The following is an 18,594-nucleotide window of genomic DNA, read 5'->3' on the forward strand; positions in this document are numbered from 1 at the left end:
TACCATCTAACGCAACAATCGCAAAGATGTCTAAACTGAAAAAAATACAAAACAACTAAAGTCAAAGCAGCTGATTTGACTGTAGCTGTAGAGTTTATTTCAGTTTTGTACAGTACGTCTTCCCCTTCTGTATGTTGAAAGGATATGTTTGTTCTTTATATTCCTCTGGCCAGGTTTCCATAGTCTGCCACTTCTGTCCATGAAGCAAAATTAAGATTAAAATAAGAGTTTCAGACGTCTAATTCCTACATGGATCAAACCATCAGAAGAATTTTTTGACACCAATCAAAATGGTTTTAATGGAATAAACATAAAACTCCTATCATTTGACAAATTTTGCACTATTATCTTATTTATGCATTTTAAGTACTTGAAGTTGAGAGTGTATGTGTATCCATGTGTGTGTCAGAGTACTACTCAATTCCTTTGTTTCCCCGCTGTGTCGGCTGTGTTTGAAATGTAATGCTTGAGGCAAAAATGAAGCAAACATTTTAGGTAAACCCTTAAAAATACCAGAACAGTACGTCATTATCATCTCTGGGAATACTTTAAACAAAACTGCAAATCTCAACTCCAACATTTTACCGCCATCTCCATCTGCAGGCCACACTGTAAAAATCAAAGCTGTATCTTAAAGGATGTTGATAGAGAATAAGAATTGTTTATGCTCTGTGGTTAAACTGTGTTACTGTCAGATGTCAGTGACAATCATATCTAGTTTATATTATGGAGATCCATTAACAGACTGAACAAACGCCTTGGAGACACATAGTTCCTCAGCATCACTTCCATTGTTATGTATTGTGAACTGGTTGTACTCCCATTACCTGTCTTTATAAAATGAAACATGGATTAGGATGATAAAACAATGTCCTGTTTCAAAAGAAGCCATAACCCTTTGAAATGAAAGAGGATGTCCTCTCCTCTCAATATTAACATAGTGGAGGGGGGAAAGGTGTCATGATGAAAGCTGTTAATGTGTCTGTTTGTGTTTAATAAAAGCAGGAGGCTGTAATGGTAATGTGACAAACATAGGCTGATACAGCAAAGGAGAAGTGATAACCTTTAGTTGATTATGAAGCTGTAAATAGAGGTTTGAGAATGCTTTGAGTAGCAGCAGTCACTTCAACCCTATTGATTTACCTCTATGCACAACAGTTTTACACTTCATGAATTTTATGTGGATGTGTATGTTGGCGTCTGATTATTTAATTCTTAAAAAGGCTTTAATTGTGAAAACATGATTGTTGAAATATCAAACCGTTGTGAAATTACAAAGCTTGTGCAATCCTGACCATTTTTGTCATTGTACATGTGATCAAACTTCCATAACTTTTTACTAGTTTATTATAAAAATGTGGAAAGTTTTTTGTTCTGTTTTTTATTTGTACAAGGCAGTATCTTGTTTTTATTATGTATATGTTATGTTGTTACCATACTTGGCGGTGCACATTACAACTCTAAGGCCACCATTTCTCTTTTGTACCCTTACACCTTGCCACTTGGCCCTGAAAACAGAGCTATGAGTAATCAACTCCTACAAACTGGGACACCTCTTCAACAATCTCATATATCATCATTTGTCACTGCTGGCTTTTACTTAAGCAGCACAACAAATCATGCTGTCTACATCTGTGTGGATCTGTCTTGCATTTGAAAGGGTATATAGCCTTACCACCTCCCCCTACCCCTCTGTCCTAACTACTTCTACATATGAATGCGTAAAACGGAGGGGCAGGGCTAAGTGGTAGGGCCAAGGGGTGAAATGGGATTCAGCTTTGGAATGTTCCAAAGTGTCAGTATTTCAGCACATATGTGACCTAAAATGACGCTATAAGCAACAGAAAAGAGACTAAAAATGTTGTACTGATTGTTTAATAAGTCAAATGATCCTGTACTGTAAGTCTGTAAGCTGTAAAAGTATGTGAACTTCAAGGATTAACCATCCATTTGACAGATAAATAAGTCGTGAGGGGATGATTGATATGTGTGTATATATACATATATATATATATATATATATATATATATATATATATATATATATATATATATATATATATATATATATATATATATATATATATATATATATATATATATATAAAAATATAGGTGATGATGGTATATTTACAAATTATCCTCTATATTAGACATTTGTGAGTCCCTCACATAGCCACACACTGTTAAATGAATGTATTATAAAAAAGTTTATCTATACACATACATTGTAGTGGCAATGTTGGCTTTAGTGACAAACAGATAGAAAAAAATAGAAAAATAAATATTTCATATTAATTTTCATAAAATAGCTATTTTTAATAAATAAAAAGCCATGTAAGAATAACTGTGTGTCTGATAAAGTAGAATATTGTATATGAAAAAGTTATGGTACTGTTTTAAAGATTTATGCATATTAACTTTACATTTAGCAAATGTGAGCAAACAAGAGAAAATGTTCAGGGTGTGATAACTGGGAAGGCCACAAAGGAGCAAATGGTAACGTTGTTCACAGCGACTAAACATGAAATAAATAATAACGGTGTGTTTGACGGTACTGCGAGGAGAAAGCCTTCTCACAAAAACAATTACATTACTGCATGTCTGTAGTTCACCTGAGATCGCATTAATAAAACAGGGGATAGTTAGTCAAACTAGTTTTTAGAAGACAAGACCAAATACTAACTTTTTGGCTGCAATTAGAAGTGTTATGATAAGTGAGACATAGTAGTGGTTGTATGATGATTAGATTTTATGTCGCAGCTTACCTTGATGAAATTAAACGCTCATTCAGATTTTGTTTTAATTTAGAATATATTGGTCTAAGATGTTTGTGATTAACAATCACTTTCTCCTCTTTCAAACAGACAATACACCAAAGGAAAAGTTAATGTTTTAGATAAACCAAGTCAAATTGTGGACATTATTCCTACGGTATGGAAAAGGTTATCTGTCCTATACAGGAGAATAGGTTTAAACCCCTTTAAGCTGTGCTTAGAATAGATAAAAAGAAACATTAAATAGAAGCAACCACTGCTTCACGCAGACTGCCAAACCAATATGTAATACAGGATCATTTTTTACTTACTAAACAAATTAAGTCAAGTATAATTCAGTTTAATTTCATTCCACTATCATTGTCTGCTTTTGGGACTTTTATAATAAGAAATATTTATTTTGTCTCATTTATGCAAGAATATAAACATACTAAAAAGGTCATCTTATCTTGTTAATAATTCTCTTGTTCACTTTAGAAAATATCTTGCATGATCATTTCTAAGTTTCCATTCTTGCGCACCAGTTACATAAAAACTAAAGTTTGTGTACACATTATGTTGTACAAAAACCTTCACTGCTTACGATTATTGGAAAAGTTCATAAATTGTACAATCTCAAAGTCTAACAAGCCATTTTTTGCTTCTGTAACTCTAATAGGAAGTGTACAGACTGAGGCAGGTTCTGCCTTAAAGTATTGCCCGACAATGACGCTAAGAAATTATTCCAATCATTTACCAAAGTACCTAAAATGCATTATGTTGGCAAAAACAAAGGTTTGTGGGGTGAAGATCTCATGTCTTTCAATGTGCTGTGGCTCATTGTCCTGTTCAAAGGTTAAAATTAAGAAGACAAACTATTTTAAATTAGTCTTGAGAAATATCGTTAAACATTTCAAACAGAGATAAACTTGAATGGATGTATGAATGTTAGGCTTTTCGTTAGCCGGTAAATGTGTCCAGGCTGCTGCTTCTAGTTATGCATAAATGTAAAAAAAACAATATTTCTGACCATAGGTGGATGTATGTGCTTCACTATGATGGGCTGATTTTGTAGAAGAATGCAGAGGTTGGAGTGTTTTTCTCTTTCTTTATCTGTTTGGGGGGGGATGTAACTGAATGTGTTTCATTTGACGCTTTGTTCCCTTCCTGACTTGTCGTACGTTCCCTACACTGTAACTATGTTGCATACAAATATCCTACTGCTGTGTACAATGCCTTGTATATTAATAAAGCTGACATATTTACATCATCTAACATAACTATGGTAATGGCAATAGTGATGTGTATAGTGTCACACATCACTCACTACATTTCACACGACTGTATGAAGAGAGAAAAATAAAACTATATTAAACAGCATGGAGGAAACATTTCTGTTGCATTCATGTTTGTGTCTCAAATTGTTTTATTTGTTATGTTTATGCCAAAACCTACACCGTTCAATAGTACTATGTGTGTACTTACACTTGCAAAGTGTTCCCATACTATAACACCAAACACCAATGTAAAAAAACTAAGGCAGTCAAAAAAAACCATAAATATTAGTGTAAAAAATGTAGGTTAAATCTCTACATTAGCACATTATTTATTGTTTCTGCGATGTTATGAAACTGAGTTCAACATTGTCACATGAGAAAAGCTCATGCTGGGATGCCGTGAACTGGATCCACAGAAAACCAGTTTATTATCCTTATTTCTGAGTTTTCAAGATGGCGTCGGGACGACCCAGTTGACAAATCACACACACCTGTCATTCTGGTCTAGACTCCTCACCAGTAAAGTGTAAGTAGTCAAATCCGTACTCTGAATGAGCAGGTACTCGGTTTGGAAAAATGTGGTATTGATGCATCCATAAGGTTAAAATAAGGTTTTATGTAAACAAGTGAGATTTTATGTGAACAGAGATTTTATTTGTTTTACAATAGTATCTTGGTTACATTCATATATAAACTTAGATTTTTCTAGCATTTTGTTTTATACAGAATGATAGCCATGTATATCAGATTGCATACCAAGAAAGTTAAAGACGTACATGCATCTGAACAGCAGTAAAAGGAGAAACTGTATATAACAAGTAGAAATCCACAACTGTGAGCTTTTGCTCAGCCTCGCTTGTATTCATTAGTCACAGGAGGAGCATTACAGCGGCATGGACAGCAACTTTACTCTTCAGACTCAGGATGTGGAACTGAAATCAATCTTAAATGTTCGTTTTCAGCATCAAATTTCTTTTTTTTTTTTTTCATTTTAATGTACAAGTTTTCATCACGAGTTCTCTTGTTAACATGAGGCACCACAAACAACAATTTAAAAAAAAAAAAAGAAACATTGTTGAAATGAAAATATAGGGAAGATGACCTTATAAGGTTCATGGAAAGTGCACTTAGTGGGTCTACCCAGTCCAGACCCTTCTAAACAAATACTCTCAATTCTTTCAACACATGATCATAAAACAAGAGACATGTTTTCAACCACCGTATGGCTAGTCACATCCTGTGCTCCGATATGTCTTTCTCTCACCAGCTCAAAGCTCTTCAGCAAACATCTGCTGCCACACACTTCCCAACACTGGAATGTGCACGTACGGTTCTTAGTACCGGCAAACTCAACACATCAGAAGATGGAAATGTCACCGTCTCTTGGAAGAGGTGGAAGAACTGCTAAGATGTAAGTCAATGTTAGAATCTGGGGACTAAAAAGCATTAATCACGATGCCAAACGAAACACAAGCTGGAACTACTTCATGGTTTCAACTAAAGATGGCTCATTTGTTGAAGCACTCCTACTGGCACTGGAATAATGACTTGAAACTGGAATCTTGGACAAATATTTTCATACGAGACTCCAGGTGTGGATTCAGCTCAGATTATTTACAGAGGACATGGGGTCTGATGGCTGCCAGTCAGCTTTTACAGCATCTTGAATAGGATGAACCATCACTGAATCATTCTCTCACCGAGGACGAAGCTCTGGACTCATGATGGTTTGGACACATTTTTTCTTGCCTTTTTCTTTTTCAAATAAAACTTTTTACTGCCCTGGATATTGAATAAAAAAAAGCAGAAAAATATACAAACTAGATATCAGACTACAGGGTTAACATACAGAAAATGTTAATGTCAGGAGATGGGAAAAGTAAAGCTAGGATACAGTAGATAGTAAAGAACAGGGGGAAAAAAGGCTTTTTAATAAGTTAAAGCTGGAAAGAGGTGAAGAATGATTGATATATGAGATGGGTTTTTAAGAGGACAGAGACAGAAGGAGAGAAATAAAGAATAGAAGGAATCAAAGAGGAGTTCTGCAGACATCTCGACAGCTTTCAGGTCTCCTCAGATCTTCACACCTCTGGGACGGAGTGATCCATGGCAGACCGCAGGAGACCGGTGGACATCCTGAACAGTAAGCACACATCTGTCAGTAGCTGCATCTCCATTACATTATTTTAGCAAATTAAAAGCAATATTTTTAAGTTTTGACAAACAACAGCTGTGATTTGTGGGTGTTTCTATTGGATAGTGTTTAGTGCACCAGCCTCAAGTCTCGTAAAAATCTTGTCAAAATTGCAAGATTTTACAAAAATTGCAGTTAATGCAAAGTAGGCACATAGCTTTATTTTGGGGTTTTCTATTTGCTGCAGAGAATTTGTTACGGATGGACGAGGCTTTTCTCCCTCTTTTCCTTTAGTAAAACTCTGAAATTCGCTGTTTGTTTGCGCCCTTTTTAATTGGAGATGAACTGGTCGTTAACCCCGATGTCACATCCGGCCCATGTAAATGCGAAGTGTTTCCACTTTTGGCAATATGTTTCTATATCGAAACGTCTGAAGACACTGTTTGTTTTAGATATTTGTGGCGCAACGACTGAGAAGTTATGATTGTTTGAACGTCAGCCATTTGCCATCAGCTCCCACCTGGAGCATCTGGAGTAGCGGCCGACAGAGGTTCGCGTTAGCCCGTTTTATTTCTCATCAGCTAAAAAAATAAAAGATTAAAAAAAAATCTCCAAACTGTTCCACACTGCTACATTTCCTTCATGCTGAAGTGCCTCGACCATGCTGCTCAGTTCACTCGCTACCTAGTTTCTGATGAGTCATGCTACCAACTTGTATGAACGTCGTGGTGATGAAGGATTTGAAGACTCAGCTCAGGTCCTACCTCTTAATCATGTGTTCATAGACGAACTTGGGCATGATGGTGATGGTCATGGTGGATGGAGAGGTGTTCAGAACGTCCTTGATCTGAGAATCCTGAAAATTTCACACAGACATGTCAAAACCTGTCAATGCTTTACAAACACAAAAATGTTTTTGTTATTGTTATATAAGTAACAACAAAATTACGTTAGAGGATCACAACGCTTCATTGTATGTGACGTAAAGTGATCTTAAAGTGCAGGAGTCCATTAATACCCACTGGTTAACACTGGTAGCACAGTAGCAACAGCTGTTGCGCGCACAAGAGTAATAAGTTGTAAAATTGTAATAAACAGATCAGAAACAGGAAGCAAATGGCCAGATCTAAACAGGATTTGTTTTTTTAAAAACACTGGACTTAAAACAGCCCACTACTCTACTACTTTCACATATTACAGGATAGGATATGAATTGGCTCGAAATTATGTGTATGTTGATTCGTGTATGTAAAGTGTCCGGTGAAAACATTGTTGTGAAGTGGCGCTATACAAATAAAGTTGAATTGAATTGAATTGAATTACTCTAATTCTCTTGCAGTTCTGTGAAAAAAAGTATTTGCCTTCTTCCCGATTTCTCACTATTCTGCAAATCTGTCTCACTTAAATGTTTTAGATCACTACATAAATGTAAATATTAGACTCCCATGTAAATACAAAGCTTAAATCCAGGATCCAGCCATAGAACAGGACTGCAACCCTTCAGGCCAAATGGGAATTAGATCCTGAAACAAAGCTTGAACTGAAACTGTCCCCACAGCGGAGCTCATTCTGAGACCATCTTGTTTTTAAATGTTTTACAGACTTAAAATCCTTTTTTATAAAAATCTACCAGGACAAATTATTCTCCATAGACATCAAACAGTTTTTCAGTTTTGTTGGTTTAATTTTATAATAAGACTATATTTTTTATTTTCCATTCGTAATGCATATTTTACACATTTTTATCTCACAGAGGTTATTTACACAACTTTAAAACACTGTATAATAGTCTTGTATTAGATAATAGTAGACATGGGAATTAACAGTTGGATATATATGTTTATCATACACAACTTTGTTTCCCCTACCTTTATGTAGGCAGGGTACCCCACCCCCCTAACAACGCCCATCATCCCACCTACCAGGTGGAGGTAATTTATTTAACCTGGTTTTCTTTGCAGCGCCAAGCCAACAGGTTGTAGCCAGTGTTAGGTGACTCTCAGTAATCGGCCCACTGATAAATCAGTCTGGCTCTACACATTACACACACACAACTTGGCACATCTGTAACTGGTCTGCAGGAAAATGTGTGTCTGACCTTGAGTCCGATGACATTCTGTCCGTTGATTTCACAGATGTAATGTTCAGTCAGCAGGCCGTTGCGGGCAGCAGAGCCATCCTTAACCAGGGATGTGATTTTCCCAGACTTGTAGATGAAGCCCACGTGCCCTGAGCTGTCTTTGTGCATGGTGACAGTACGCTGAAATGGCCTAGAGAACGCGCGCGCGCACACACACACACACACACACACACACAGAAGAAAATAAAGAATTCACAAAGGTTAAGTTTTGCTTTGATTTTTCCCTGACTATAAGGAGCCTAACTAAAGGTGGAAGGTTAAACCCAAACAACAGAGACCATACAGCAGGGGTGGGCCACTGTCCCTGCAAGTGTTCAGAGTTTCCCTGCTCCAACACACCTAATCCCATCTAGGGCTGGGCGATATGACCTTTTAGTAATATCCCGATATTTTCATGCCATGTCACGATATAAGATATATATCTCGATATTTACCTCAGCCTTGAATTAATGCTTTGGTGCATACAATCACATCAGTAAGATGATTTTGTGTCTCCATTAAAACATAATTGTTCATACTGCATTAAGATATGCTGATTTTAAACATTCATGCCGAAAGGATGAAATTGTAACGAAGCAAACTGATCAAAACCGTATTTATTGAACAGTTAAAGCAGTGGCAGAAACATGTCATTTTAAAACAAAATAAAGTGCCTTTGCATGATGTAATAAATGCAACGTATGAAAATACGTGCTTTAGGGGGGACTATACAAATGATTAACTATTATAAGGCTTTGCTTTATGGATACGTTTTTGAGTTGTCGTGTATATTTTAATCGCAGAGTTTAGCGTAGAAATCAGTCTTATAATACAGGCAGAATGTCCTCGTATCGTCTCCAATAAACGGCTTCAGCCAGTTTTTAATTCAGGATTTGATTCCCACTGCTTTCTGTATTTTCTAGAGACATGACAAGCTAGATAAATATGCTTGTGTCACACACACAGTGGATGAGGTGAGTAAGTGACAGAGGTTGTGAATGTAATCAAATATAACTAATTATTTTTGCATGACATGAAAAACTTTACGTCAATTTACGTCCCACTCTGTGATCCAGAGCGGGATCAGTGGCGGACTTGGCTGTTCATTGTGACTGTAGGTGGAGTCGTGCAGGTGTCCTCTCTGCTCCTCTGACTGGCTGCAGCTGCAGCTGGAGCGACTGAGTGCTTTAGGACGGGGAGAGACTCTCGTTCCTGACAATAACTTTACAATATGTGCTTTAAAGTCAGTCGCCAAAACACCAGGAAAGTCTCCAATAACTCCAGTAAAAGTTGCTAGATTTGTCGCTTTTCACCAAAAAAGTCGCCAGATTTAGCGAGAAAGTGGCTACACGCTGCCTCTCATGACGTAGCACGTAGCTCACGTTATGTACGTAACGAGGTGCGCTTGCTTTAACTCTCCATGCAAAGCGGTGCAGAGTGAGAAAACCCCGCCCACAGCTAAAAACAACTGCGTGACAACAGGATACTCGAATATGACGAATATAGGCATTTTCTATATTCGCACAGGGGACTAGCAACGATATCTCGAGTATATTCGATATATCGCCCAGCCCTAATCCCACCCTTTCCAAACAGCAAATATCAGCTGGACGGGCTGTCATGTTGAACATTTTCTCTCCTCTGTAGAACAACATAAAGTGGAGCAAAACCACAATAATTAGGTCCTAAACGCCGGTACCACACCGCTGACTGGTATTAATGAAAGAACAACATTTCTGCTGTTTTCTGTCCATTCAATGGTTTCCCATTAAATTTAGAATAGAATTAAGTTATATAAATAACATTTCAAGTCCTAAACAGCCACAAGTTATCTTATTTGACCCTAATAGAGCTCTTCATTCCCTGCTGTTGGCATATAGCTTGTTCTAAGAATATCAACAAGGATCTGCTCCAGTGAAACCAGTCAAGTCCATTGTGGGTTCAGTGTACAGTATCGTGGGTACACACAACCAAAACCATGAGCGCGTGTGGAATGATAAGGGTCTCTGCATGTGAGAAAGGTCTTACGGTCAGACGTGGAAGAACTGTGTAGCAGTTCTGATAAATACTTTGGTCTACTGAAAGCTGCTGGGATTTGTGCCTCACCATTAAAACGCTCACCTGTCTCTGACCACCATCTCAATGCGTGTCTCAGCCGCAGCCTTCAGGGCCTTGTGGGCCTTGTCTACGCTCCATCCAGCACAGTTCTGCCCATTGATCTGAAGGACCTGGTCCCCGAAGCGCAGGCCAGCCAGGGCAGCAGGGGAATTAGCCTGCACCAGCTGCACAAAGACGCCCTGAGAGAGAACAGAGAGGAAACAGATGAAATCAAATCAAACTTTAGTACTGAAGCTCTATGTAAAGAGGGAAATGGAGAAAAAAAATAGGTACTTATGGAGGAAAACATAAAATGTCTATAATAAACAAGAAAATGTTTTAAGTATGTTAAAAAAAAACACACACAGAAGCAAACTTTAACCAGGTATAAATTGAGCTTTTGAGATCGATGTTTGAACAATCAGTTTAAATAAACTGCAGCGTTTTATCTGATGGCCGTAAATTATAACTTATCGGAATAATAAAACGTCAGTGGCTACGGTTACATGGTGTTTTTTAATTCAGAATTAATACGTCAGAATTAAATAATTCGGAATTAACATATTTTCCTACGAGTTTACATGAAAATAATAATTCCGAATGGAGGTTTACATGAAACACGTCCTCACATAATTCCTCTTTAGAGCCGCGGGTTGGGAAGGGTTCTGATTGGACAGAGGGTGCACGTGACGTATGACGTAAACCGGGAATAAACAAAGTTGGCTCCCTGCTTCTTGTCTTTTCAGTCGTAACTTGTAAAAACTACATCATAAATACCAGTTTCGCCTCTATTTTATAATAAATGTGAAGTAGCAGCTCAACACGAGCATACTACTTCACTTTTTGCAGCAACTAAGAAGCAGAAGAAAGATAGACCACTGAACACGGGAGGCAAAACAACGCGCGTCATCGGGACAGGACAAGGTAACGAGCATGCTCAGAACGACCGGAATTAACTTAGAGCAGAATGAAGGTTTACATGACAGAGGAATTAAATAGATCGGAATTAAAATGTGAATAAACCAGACACTTACAATGGAATTAGGTTTAATTCTGAATAGAAATTAGCATTAGGAATTAAGTGTTTACCTGGTCGTTTTTCATCAATTTAAAGCGGAATTAACTTTTATTGAGAATAAAACAGGAGTTAAAACTCCCATGTAAACACACGGACCGTTGCAGCCAACTGAGACCCTAAAACAACTTAAACATTCAACTTTCACTACAGTGTTGCATTTTGTTGTGTTTTTGTCCTCATTTTAAGAAGTCTTGTCGTTCATTTAGTCCATTCTGGTTAAATGTTTGTTTTGTGTCGTTATTTTCACCTGTTTGTCTTTTGTTCAAATTTGTCATTGATTCATATGAATCCATGAATGTAGGGTGCAAAGCATATGAAGAACCGAAAGAGCAAGCGTGTTTGTTGAGATTAAACATCTAGAATAAGTCCCGTCATCATCTCAGGTGACCTCTGGGTACACAGATTATCAGCAGCACTGATTTCACCAACCTGCAGTATTTACAGTATATGCAAAGGTTTATAAAATAAAATCAGCTGCCTCATTCATAAAGATTTTTTATCCTTCCCTACCTCACAGCATCCAAACCATCTCTGTAAAAGTGACCAACAGGGAACTCAGAGTGTTTTTGAGCACACACAGGGAACATGAAATATGCTAATCGATACATAACCGACTTTTAGTTGTTTTTATCCACCGAGCTGCAGGCATGACTGCACATTTGTGTTTCTCTGGTCACAAATATTTTCTTCTAAATCACATAACAGTAATAAGAACTGGCAAAACAAGGATGGAAATAATCTGTGAGCGCTATCAGTGTTATTAGAGAATAACCTTTAGTCTGGAAGTAAAACACAGTTTAGGAACATCAAGGAGACTGACTGAGACACTACAGATAGTGTATGAGGTCTGGATACAGGTGGATGGACTGCTTTATTCAGACTGTTAATGGTGTTGGGAGACAGTTTGTAAGAGGTTTATAGTGCCAACTTACGTTGTCAATGGCTCTGAGCCGGAGTCCAACCTTCTTGTCCTGGTCCTTACAGAGGATGATCTCCCGAAGGCCAGGACGGATCTCTGCCCTCCTAATGCCGATGTCTGCCCCCGTCACTGGTCGCACCATCCCTCCCAGACTGGAGCTGGCTGGCACGGCAACTTGCTGTGGGGGTGGAGGACGGTGGCAGTAAAGAAGGGAGAGAAAGAAGCAGTGAATGAAGAGAGAGGAAGAGAGGAACGTTACATTAAAATTACGCTTCAGATTACAAGAATGTCGAATCAAAATGAGCTGTGTGTGTGTGTGTGTGGGAGGATTCATTTATATCCGCCTCTCGTAGTGAGAGGAAAGCTTCTGGCACATCTTTTGAAATATTTACCTTTAATATGCTTTACATTTAAGTTTTTTTTTTTTTAGAAAAACAGTGGAGCGTAGCTCCTGGGATCCACTGTATGCGGAAGCATCGCAATGCGGCTGTGCTGCGACTTCGCAGCTGATCGCGGCAACACGCGTAAAAAGGACTGGTTTTACCAGGTGTGCTGCGTTTCTGAAGCGTCCCGGAAACACCGCCGCTTTCTCCTTCTCTAAAATACGTGTGGGTTTGAAACCTCGTGAATCCAGAGCAGAGCGGATCGTCCAGGCAGGAAAGCAGCTGATGAAAACCAAAGTGGTTCCAGTGGATTTTGCCAGTAAAAGACTACATGTCCACTGTGGATGCATTTTACTCTGAAATATCAACACTTCATTACCGGCAGCAAGCCGTTAGGTGCAAGGCGGTTTCACTTAATAGCAGACAGCATGAAAAACGAGCATTTATCTTGGAGGAGGAAAGCTGTGCCGTTTTGTAACCTCTTGTTTTGACTCCACACATCCTACTATGAAGAAATAAAGAGCATTATGTGAGACACGGACGAACTCTGCCTGCTTCTTTATTTGCTGGTTTATTTCTCACTTTACAGCAGTTTTATGAAGATTTTAAGTCGGCCTACACCAGCTGAGATGCACGATTACGCAATCCTGGCAGCTGACACGCTGAGGTCCAGAAAGATCCTCAAACACACAAATATGCAGTGAAAAAAGCTCACACACTCCCACACACTGCTCCAGGACAGCAGTGAGCCAACTCAATTCAGTACTTTATGTCAGGTACAAAATACACACACACACACACACACACACACACACACACACACACACACACCTCAGTAGGAAACTGGTCAATGCTGGAATATTGCTGTTGACAGAATCAGTCTGCTCACACACAACATTGTTCCTGATGCCTTGTTGGGTAACGTGTGTGTGTGTGTGTGTGTGTGTAACGGTTTTATTGTTATGTTGTTAAGCACGTTGATATGCTTTTGAATGAAAAGTGCTATACAAATAAAGTTTGCTTTGATTTGTCACAAGTTTCAGAGTGATGTCACGTCTAGGGCGCCATCTTTATGAGGGGAGGCGTTGCATTCTGTTAAATCTGGTTTTTTATGGTGGTACTTTATGGTAGTTCCTGTTTGACTGGTGCTTCCTGTTTCTAATTTCAGTTGCGTTTGCTGAATGAGAAGTTCCTGTGATCTACAGGGTGAGTCCATAAAGACCCCTGGATAACTTCTCTCCATACAGCAGCACTAACTTTAGGTAAAACCATTTTGCTTCCTTTTTAATTTTCATTTTTGTCTAAATCTACAATAAAAAAAATGGTTAAAAAAAAAAACTTACTCCTAGAGTCGTTTCCATTTTTTATGTTCAATGCTTGATCCAGACATAACATGAATATGAGGTTGCACACCTGAATTATTAACATTTGGTTTGCCCTGCTCCACTCGGCAGTCACTCTGTGTGGATCTTATTAAATGTGACCTGATTTTGAGTTCTTCTTATTATTATTTCTATTATACAACACAAATGTAAAATATAAATGTACAGATAAAATAAGAATGTTTGTAATACACTGTACGCATGATATTTATGAGCTACCAGATGCTTACATTGTCAGCCACCGGCACGAGGGCCAAGTTCTTCTGAACTTCGTCACTGTTCAGGGCCAGTCCCATGTAATCTCCAAGCTCCTCCAAATTAGGGTACAAACCTGTAAGAATGACGTGAAAAAATCAGTTTACTAGAGGTGGGACTCTATTAAAAAAATAATTACAAGAACTGTTATTAATTAGATCAATTTACTCACAATTAATCACAATATTTGGCTGAAAAAGCAACTTTTTTTTTTATTTAAGTGGATTTTAGTTGATGACTAAATGAAAAATAGCTACATACATTAATATTGTAAATTCATTCTATAATAATGTCTGGAAAAAAAATTACATTTGATTGCATTTCCAATAAAATATTAGAAAAAGAAATAGAAAATATCTCTGGCCTAAACTGAACAGACCAGAAGTTACAGTGTCATTGTAAGTATTTTAACTAACAGCACCAGTCTAAAACATGCCACAGTAATTTAAACTTTTTAACTCTTATCATTCACATGCTTCATTATTAGACATTCATATCTGACAGTATGTGAGCGCAAAGGTTAAACCAGTGGCTACTTCAGTCGAGTCATGCAGCAGAAAGAGCCTCCTGCTCTCACTGCAGCCTAAAGCTTGATGCTACGTGAGGAGCATAGACTGTATATAAAAAGATGGACAAAGCCTCCGTGACGTCACACATAGGTTTCTGAAGAGCTGAATTGAAGCTCGTGGGCGGTTCTTACCATCGCCATCTACGCAGATGCATGCGTGTTGTCTCGCCCGGAAAATACAAATATGGGCAAAGAGGTGGAGTTGAGTGTGGGACTGTTAACATGGGTATGGATGATTGACATCTAGCTAGCTCTGAGCTGCTTGTAGCTAAGAGCTATCAGAGATAACCCAGAGCTAACAGTGGCTAACCAGCTAATCGAGGTAATCGAGCTAAAACGAAGTCACGTTGTTAAGCGGCTAAAAACCGTGGTTGTTCTACGTTCTTCTGACTTGAAGTGGGAGATCGAGTACCTGTCAATCAAAAGCTGCAGCTGCTGCTGCTCCTAGAGACCAGTAATCAATAGGTGCTTTCATAGGTCATTAAAAGTCTCCAATATCTCTGGAAAAATTCCCTGAACTTGTTGATAGTAGTTCTTTCTCTGATTAGACTCACAAGCGGCGTCACTAAATAATAGGGCTGTGACGATATGCTATTGTTCAGATTCAATTCCGATTTTTTTGGGTGCAGATTCGATTTTAATTGCGATTCTCACAATTCTTCGATATTGCTGATTTTTGTAGATTCAAAACATTAAAAAAATGTATGTATAAAACTTTTTTTTGCTAGTCATTTTTCTTCATTTCACTTAGGAAAAAACAACACAGTAGCCGCTTGCCCAAGACGAAAAGTAAAAAGATCGATAAAAACAATAAAAATTACAAAAACTTTAATAATGGATTATTTTTATTTATTTGAAAAAAAAAAAGATTTTTTTTTTTTCAAATAAATAAAATTTAAAATTGTGAAGCAAAAGAATACAGATATTTGATTTTTTGATTAGATTTTTCCACCCCTACTAAATATAGCACCAAATTTCCAAAGTTATTAGCGGAAGTCTACCGTGTGCATTAATGTACCGCGAAATAATGGGCTGACAAATGTTCCTCCCTCTCTGATTCTATTCTATTCTATTCTAAAGTCATTAAAAATGATCAGTTAAATGCATCAATTTTTCTCTAATTAATTAATCATAATTAACATGTTAAAGGGCCACCACTACCTAAAATTATGTGGTGATACAACTGTGTATTACTAACAGACCTATTCCCTTAGCTGTTACTACTTCTGTGAAACAACGCAGGAAACAGCCATCTTGTCACCACCCTCCTTTAACAGATATACAAACACTGACCTCACACCCACTCCTCTGAGACCTTCTCAGCAGGTATAATTTTCCCAGCACTTTATATTTTATTTGGTCAGTCGACAATAACAGGCTGAAGGCTTTAGCGACATTAAGGCCTTCACTGGAAGACAGTAGTCTGTGAGGAAGTCCGGTGAAACCGTCCTGGCACCAACAGGTGTAGGCTCGTTATGAAGGCAAGCCACTAAAAGTTTTTACCATGTTGTGTTAGTCTCTCTCTGTGTCTAATCCCATCACTGTCAATGTCTATTTACATGGTCAACAAATATAGAAATATACAAAGTTTTTATGCAAATCAGAGATGCTAGTGGCGTTGGCAGGTTTTCTTGGTAAAGGTAAAAAGTAAAAAGGTAAACGAAAAAAGAAAAAAAACACACATAAGGTCGGATGTTAAGTGTAGGAATATATTTGCAATGTAAAAACCAGTGAGCTGCAACAGTTTTATATGATAAATTTATGATGAAATTTTGTTTTTAGAAACTAACTGAAAGCTGTCAAACCACTCATCACGCCATATTCATAAACAAATAGCTGGATCTGTTGAATTCATATGTAAAATTAACCCACCGCTGTTGGGAATATTCTTTATGTGACAGCAGCAGATTATATGTGTGGTGTGTTGAGTGCGATAACTCATTTTGACCATTTATTATCTTATTGTATGGTTTAATGGCTGGATTAAGTGAAGACATTTGTCGCTAAAAAAAGATGTCCTCTTAAAGCTTCTGCAGAAAATGATTGATCAGAGGTTGAACAGTGGATAGTAGATTTCTAAATATTTAATCAGAACATCAATATGAAAGAGGAATCTAACTCATTGGCTGCCAGCTATTGCTGTAGCAGAGAGCCAGGCGTTTTGTAGCTTTTTGGCTTATCTTCCAGGACTGCAGAGTTCTGGGAATGCAGATATGGAGGGTCGATTTGGCGCAGTGCACTGGACCAAATCGACCCACTGGGAGAGCATTCACAACGTTTTGGGTGCACAGTCTGAACGCACTTAGAAAGCGCACTTTGGACTTTTTAACATGCGCACCTAGTCAGGTTTCCATATATGGACAATGTAAAGCTTTAAAAGATGTCTTTTGGCATCTTTGGCAGTCAACGTTTGGATTCAGAAAGATATCAAAAGAAATCTTTGGCAGCCACAGACAGAAAAAGGCAGAGTGGTTCCCATCATGAATGAACTTGTCTGTTTTAGAAAATTACCAAGGAAATCTGACTTGTGAAGTAAGATTCAATAAAAACATTATTTAATAATATTAATAAAAAACATATCTTAGAAATACTCTGACTGGGGATCACAAGACAACTAAAAACAGTAATCTGTCACACCACCACAACACTTAGTGGCTGAACAACATTTTCAGGGATAAGAAAGCAGCAGCTCATATTATATATAAATATATATATATATATAAATATATATATAAATAAATATATATAAATATATTATATATACACATATATATATATACATATATTATATATACACATATATATATATATATATATATACATATATTATATATATATATATATATACATATATTATATATACATATATATATATATATATATATTATATATATATATATATATATATATATATATATATATATATATATATATATATTATATATATATATATATATATATTATATATATATATATATATACATACATATATATATATATAATATATATATATATATATATATATATATATATATATATATATAATATATATATATATATATATATATATATATATATATATATATATATATATATATGTATGTATATATATATATATATATGTATGTATATATATATGTATGTATATATATATATGTATGTATATATATATATATATATATATGTATGTATATATATATATATATATATATATATGTATGTATATATATATATATATATATATGTATGTATATATATATATATATATATATATATATATATATATATATATATAAAAAAAAACATTTCTGCCACTGTCTGCGCTTGGACTGAGGAAAATCTGCTCCTAACATATAAAAATAACTCTTCTTTTGTGTTTTTAATCTGTAAAAGTGACTTAGGTGCGATTAGGCCCAAGTTATCTTTGACAACAATAAATGTGAAACTCACTGGAACTTGGCATTCCTGCAGTGGCAAGCTGAGGCTGGTAGGTTCCCTCAGTGATGGCTGGCATGGGAGTGGTAGTCTGGGCAAACTGGGCCTGAGCCTGCAAAGTAACCAGACACACCAGTCAATTGCAAGGTTAATTATTGATGGTTTTCTGACAAGTGCATTAAATGCAATTC

The 18,594-nt window shown here is 36.8% G+C and overlaps 1 protein-coding gene across 1 annotated transcript in view; it reads right to left on the reverse strand.

Moving 5' to 3' along the window:
* Positions 1 to 4,687: 4,687 nt before the first annotated feature.
* sdcbp2 (syndecan binding protein (syntenin) 2) overlaps positions 4,688 to 18,594 on the reverse strand; it is a 17,328-nt gene continuing 3,421 nt past the window's right edge. The window contains exons 3-9 of the mRNA XM_079239262.1: positions 18,419 to 18,515; positions 14,376 to 14,476; positions 12,394 to 12,558; positions 10,408 to 10,583; positions 8,266 to 8,437; positions 6,932 to 7,023; positions 4,688 to 6,169 (exon numbers count right to left, since the gene is read on the reverse strand). Of these exons, the coding sequence (XP_079095388.1) occupies positions 6,115 to 6,169; positions 6,932 to 7,023; positions 8,266 to 8,437; positions 10,408 to 10,583; positions 12,394 to 12,558; positions 14,376 to 14,476; positions 18,419 to 18,515 (858 nt within the window). The 3' untranslated portion in view covers positions 4,688 to 6,114. The remainder of the gene's footprint in view (positions 6,170 to 6,931; positions 7,024 to 8,265; positions 8,438 to 10,407; positions 10,584 to 12,393; positions 12,559 to 14,375; positions 14,477 to 18,418; positions 18,516 to 18,594) is intronic.

The sequence above is a fragment of the Telmatherina bonti genome, assembly GCF_933228915.1.
Source record: "Telmatherina bonti genome assembly, chromosome: 4".
Taxonomy (NCBI): Eukaryota; Metazoa; Chordata; class Actinopteri; order Atheriniformes; family Telmatherinidae; genus Telmatherina; species Telmatherina bonti.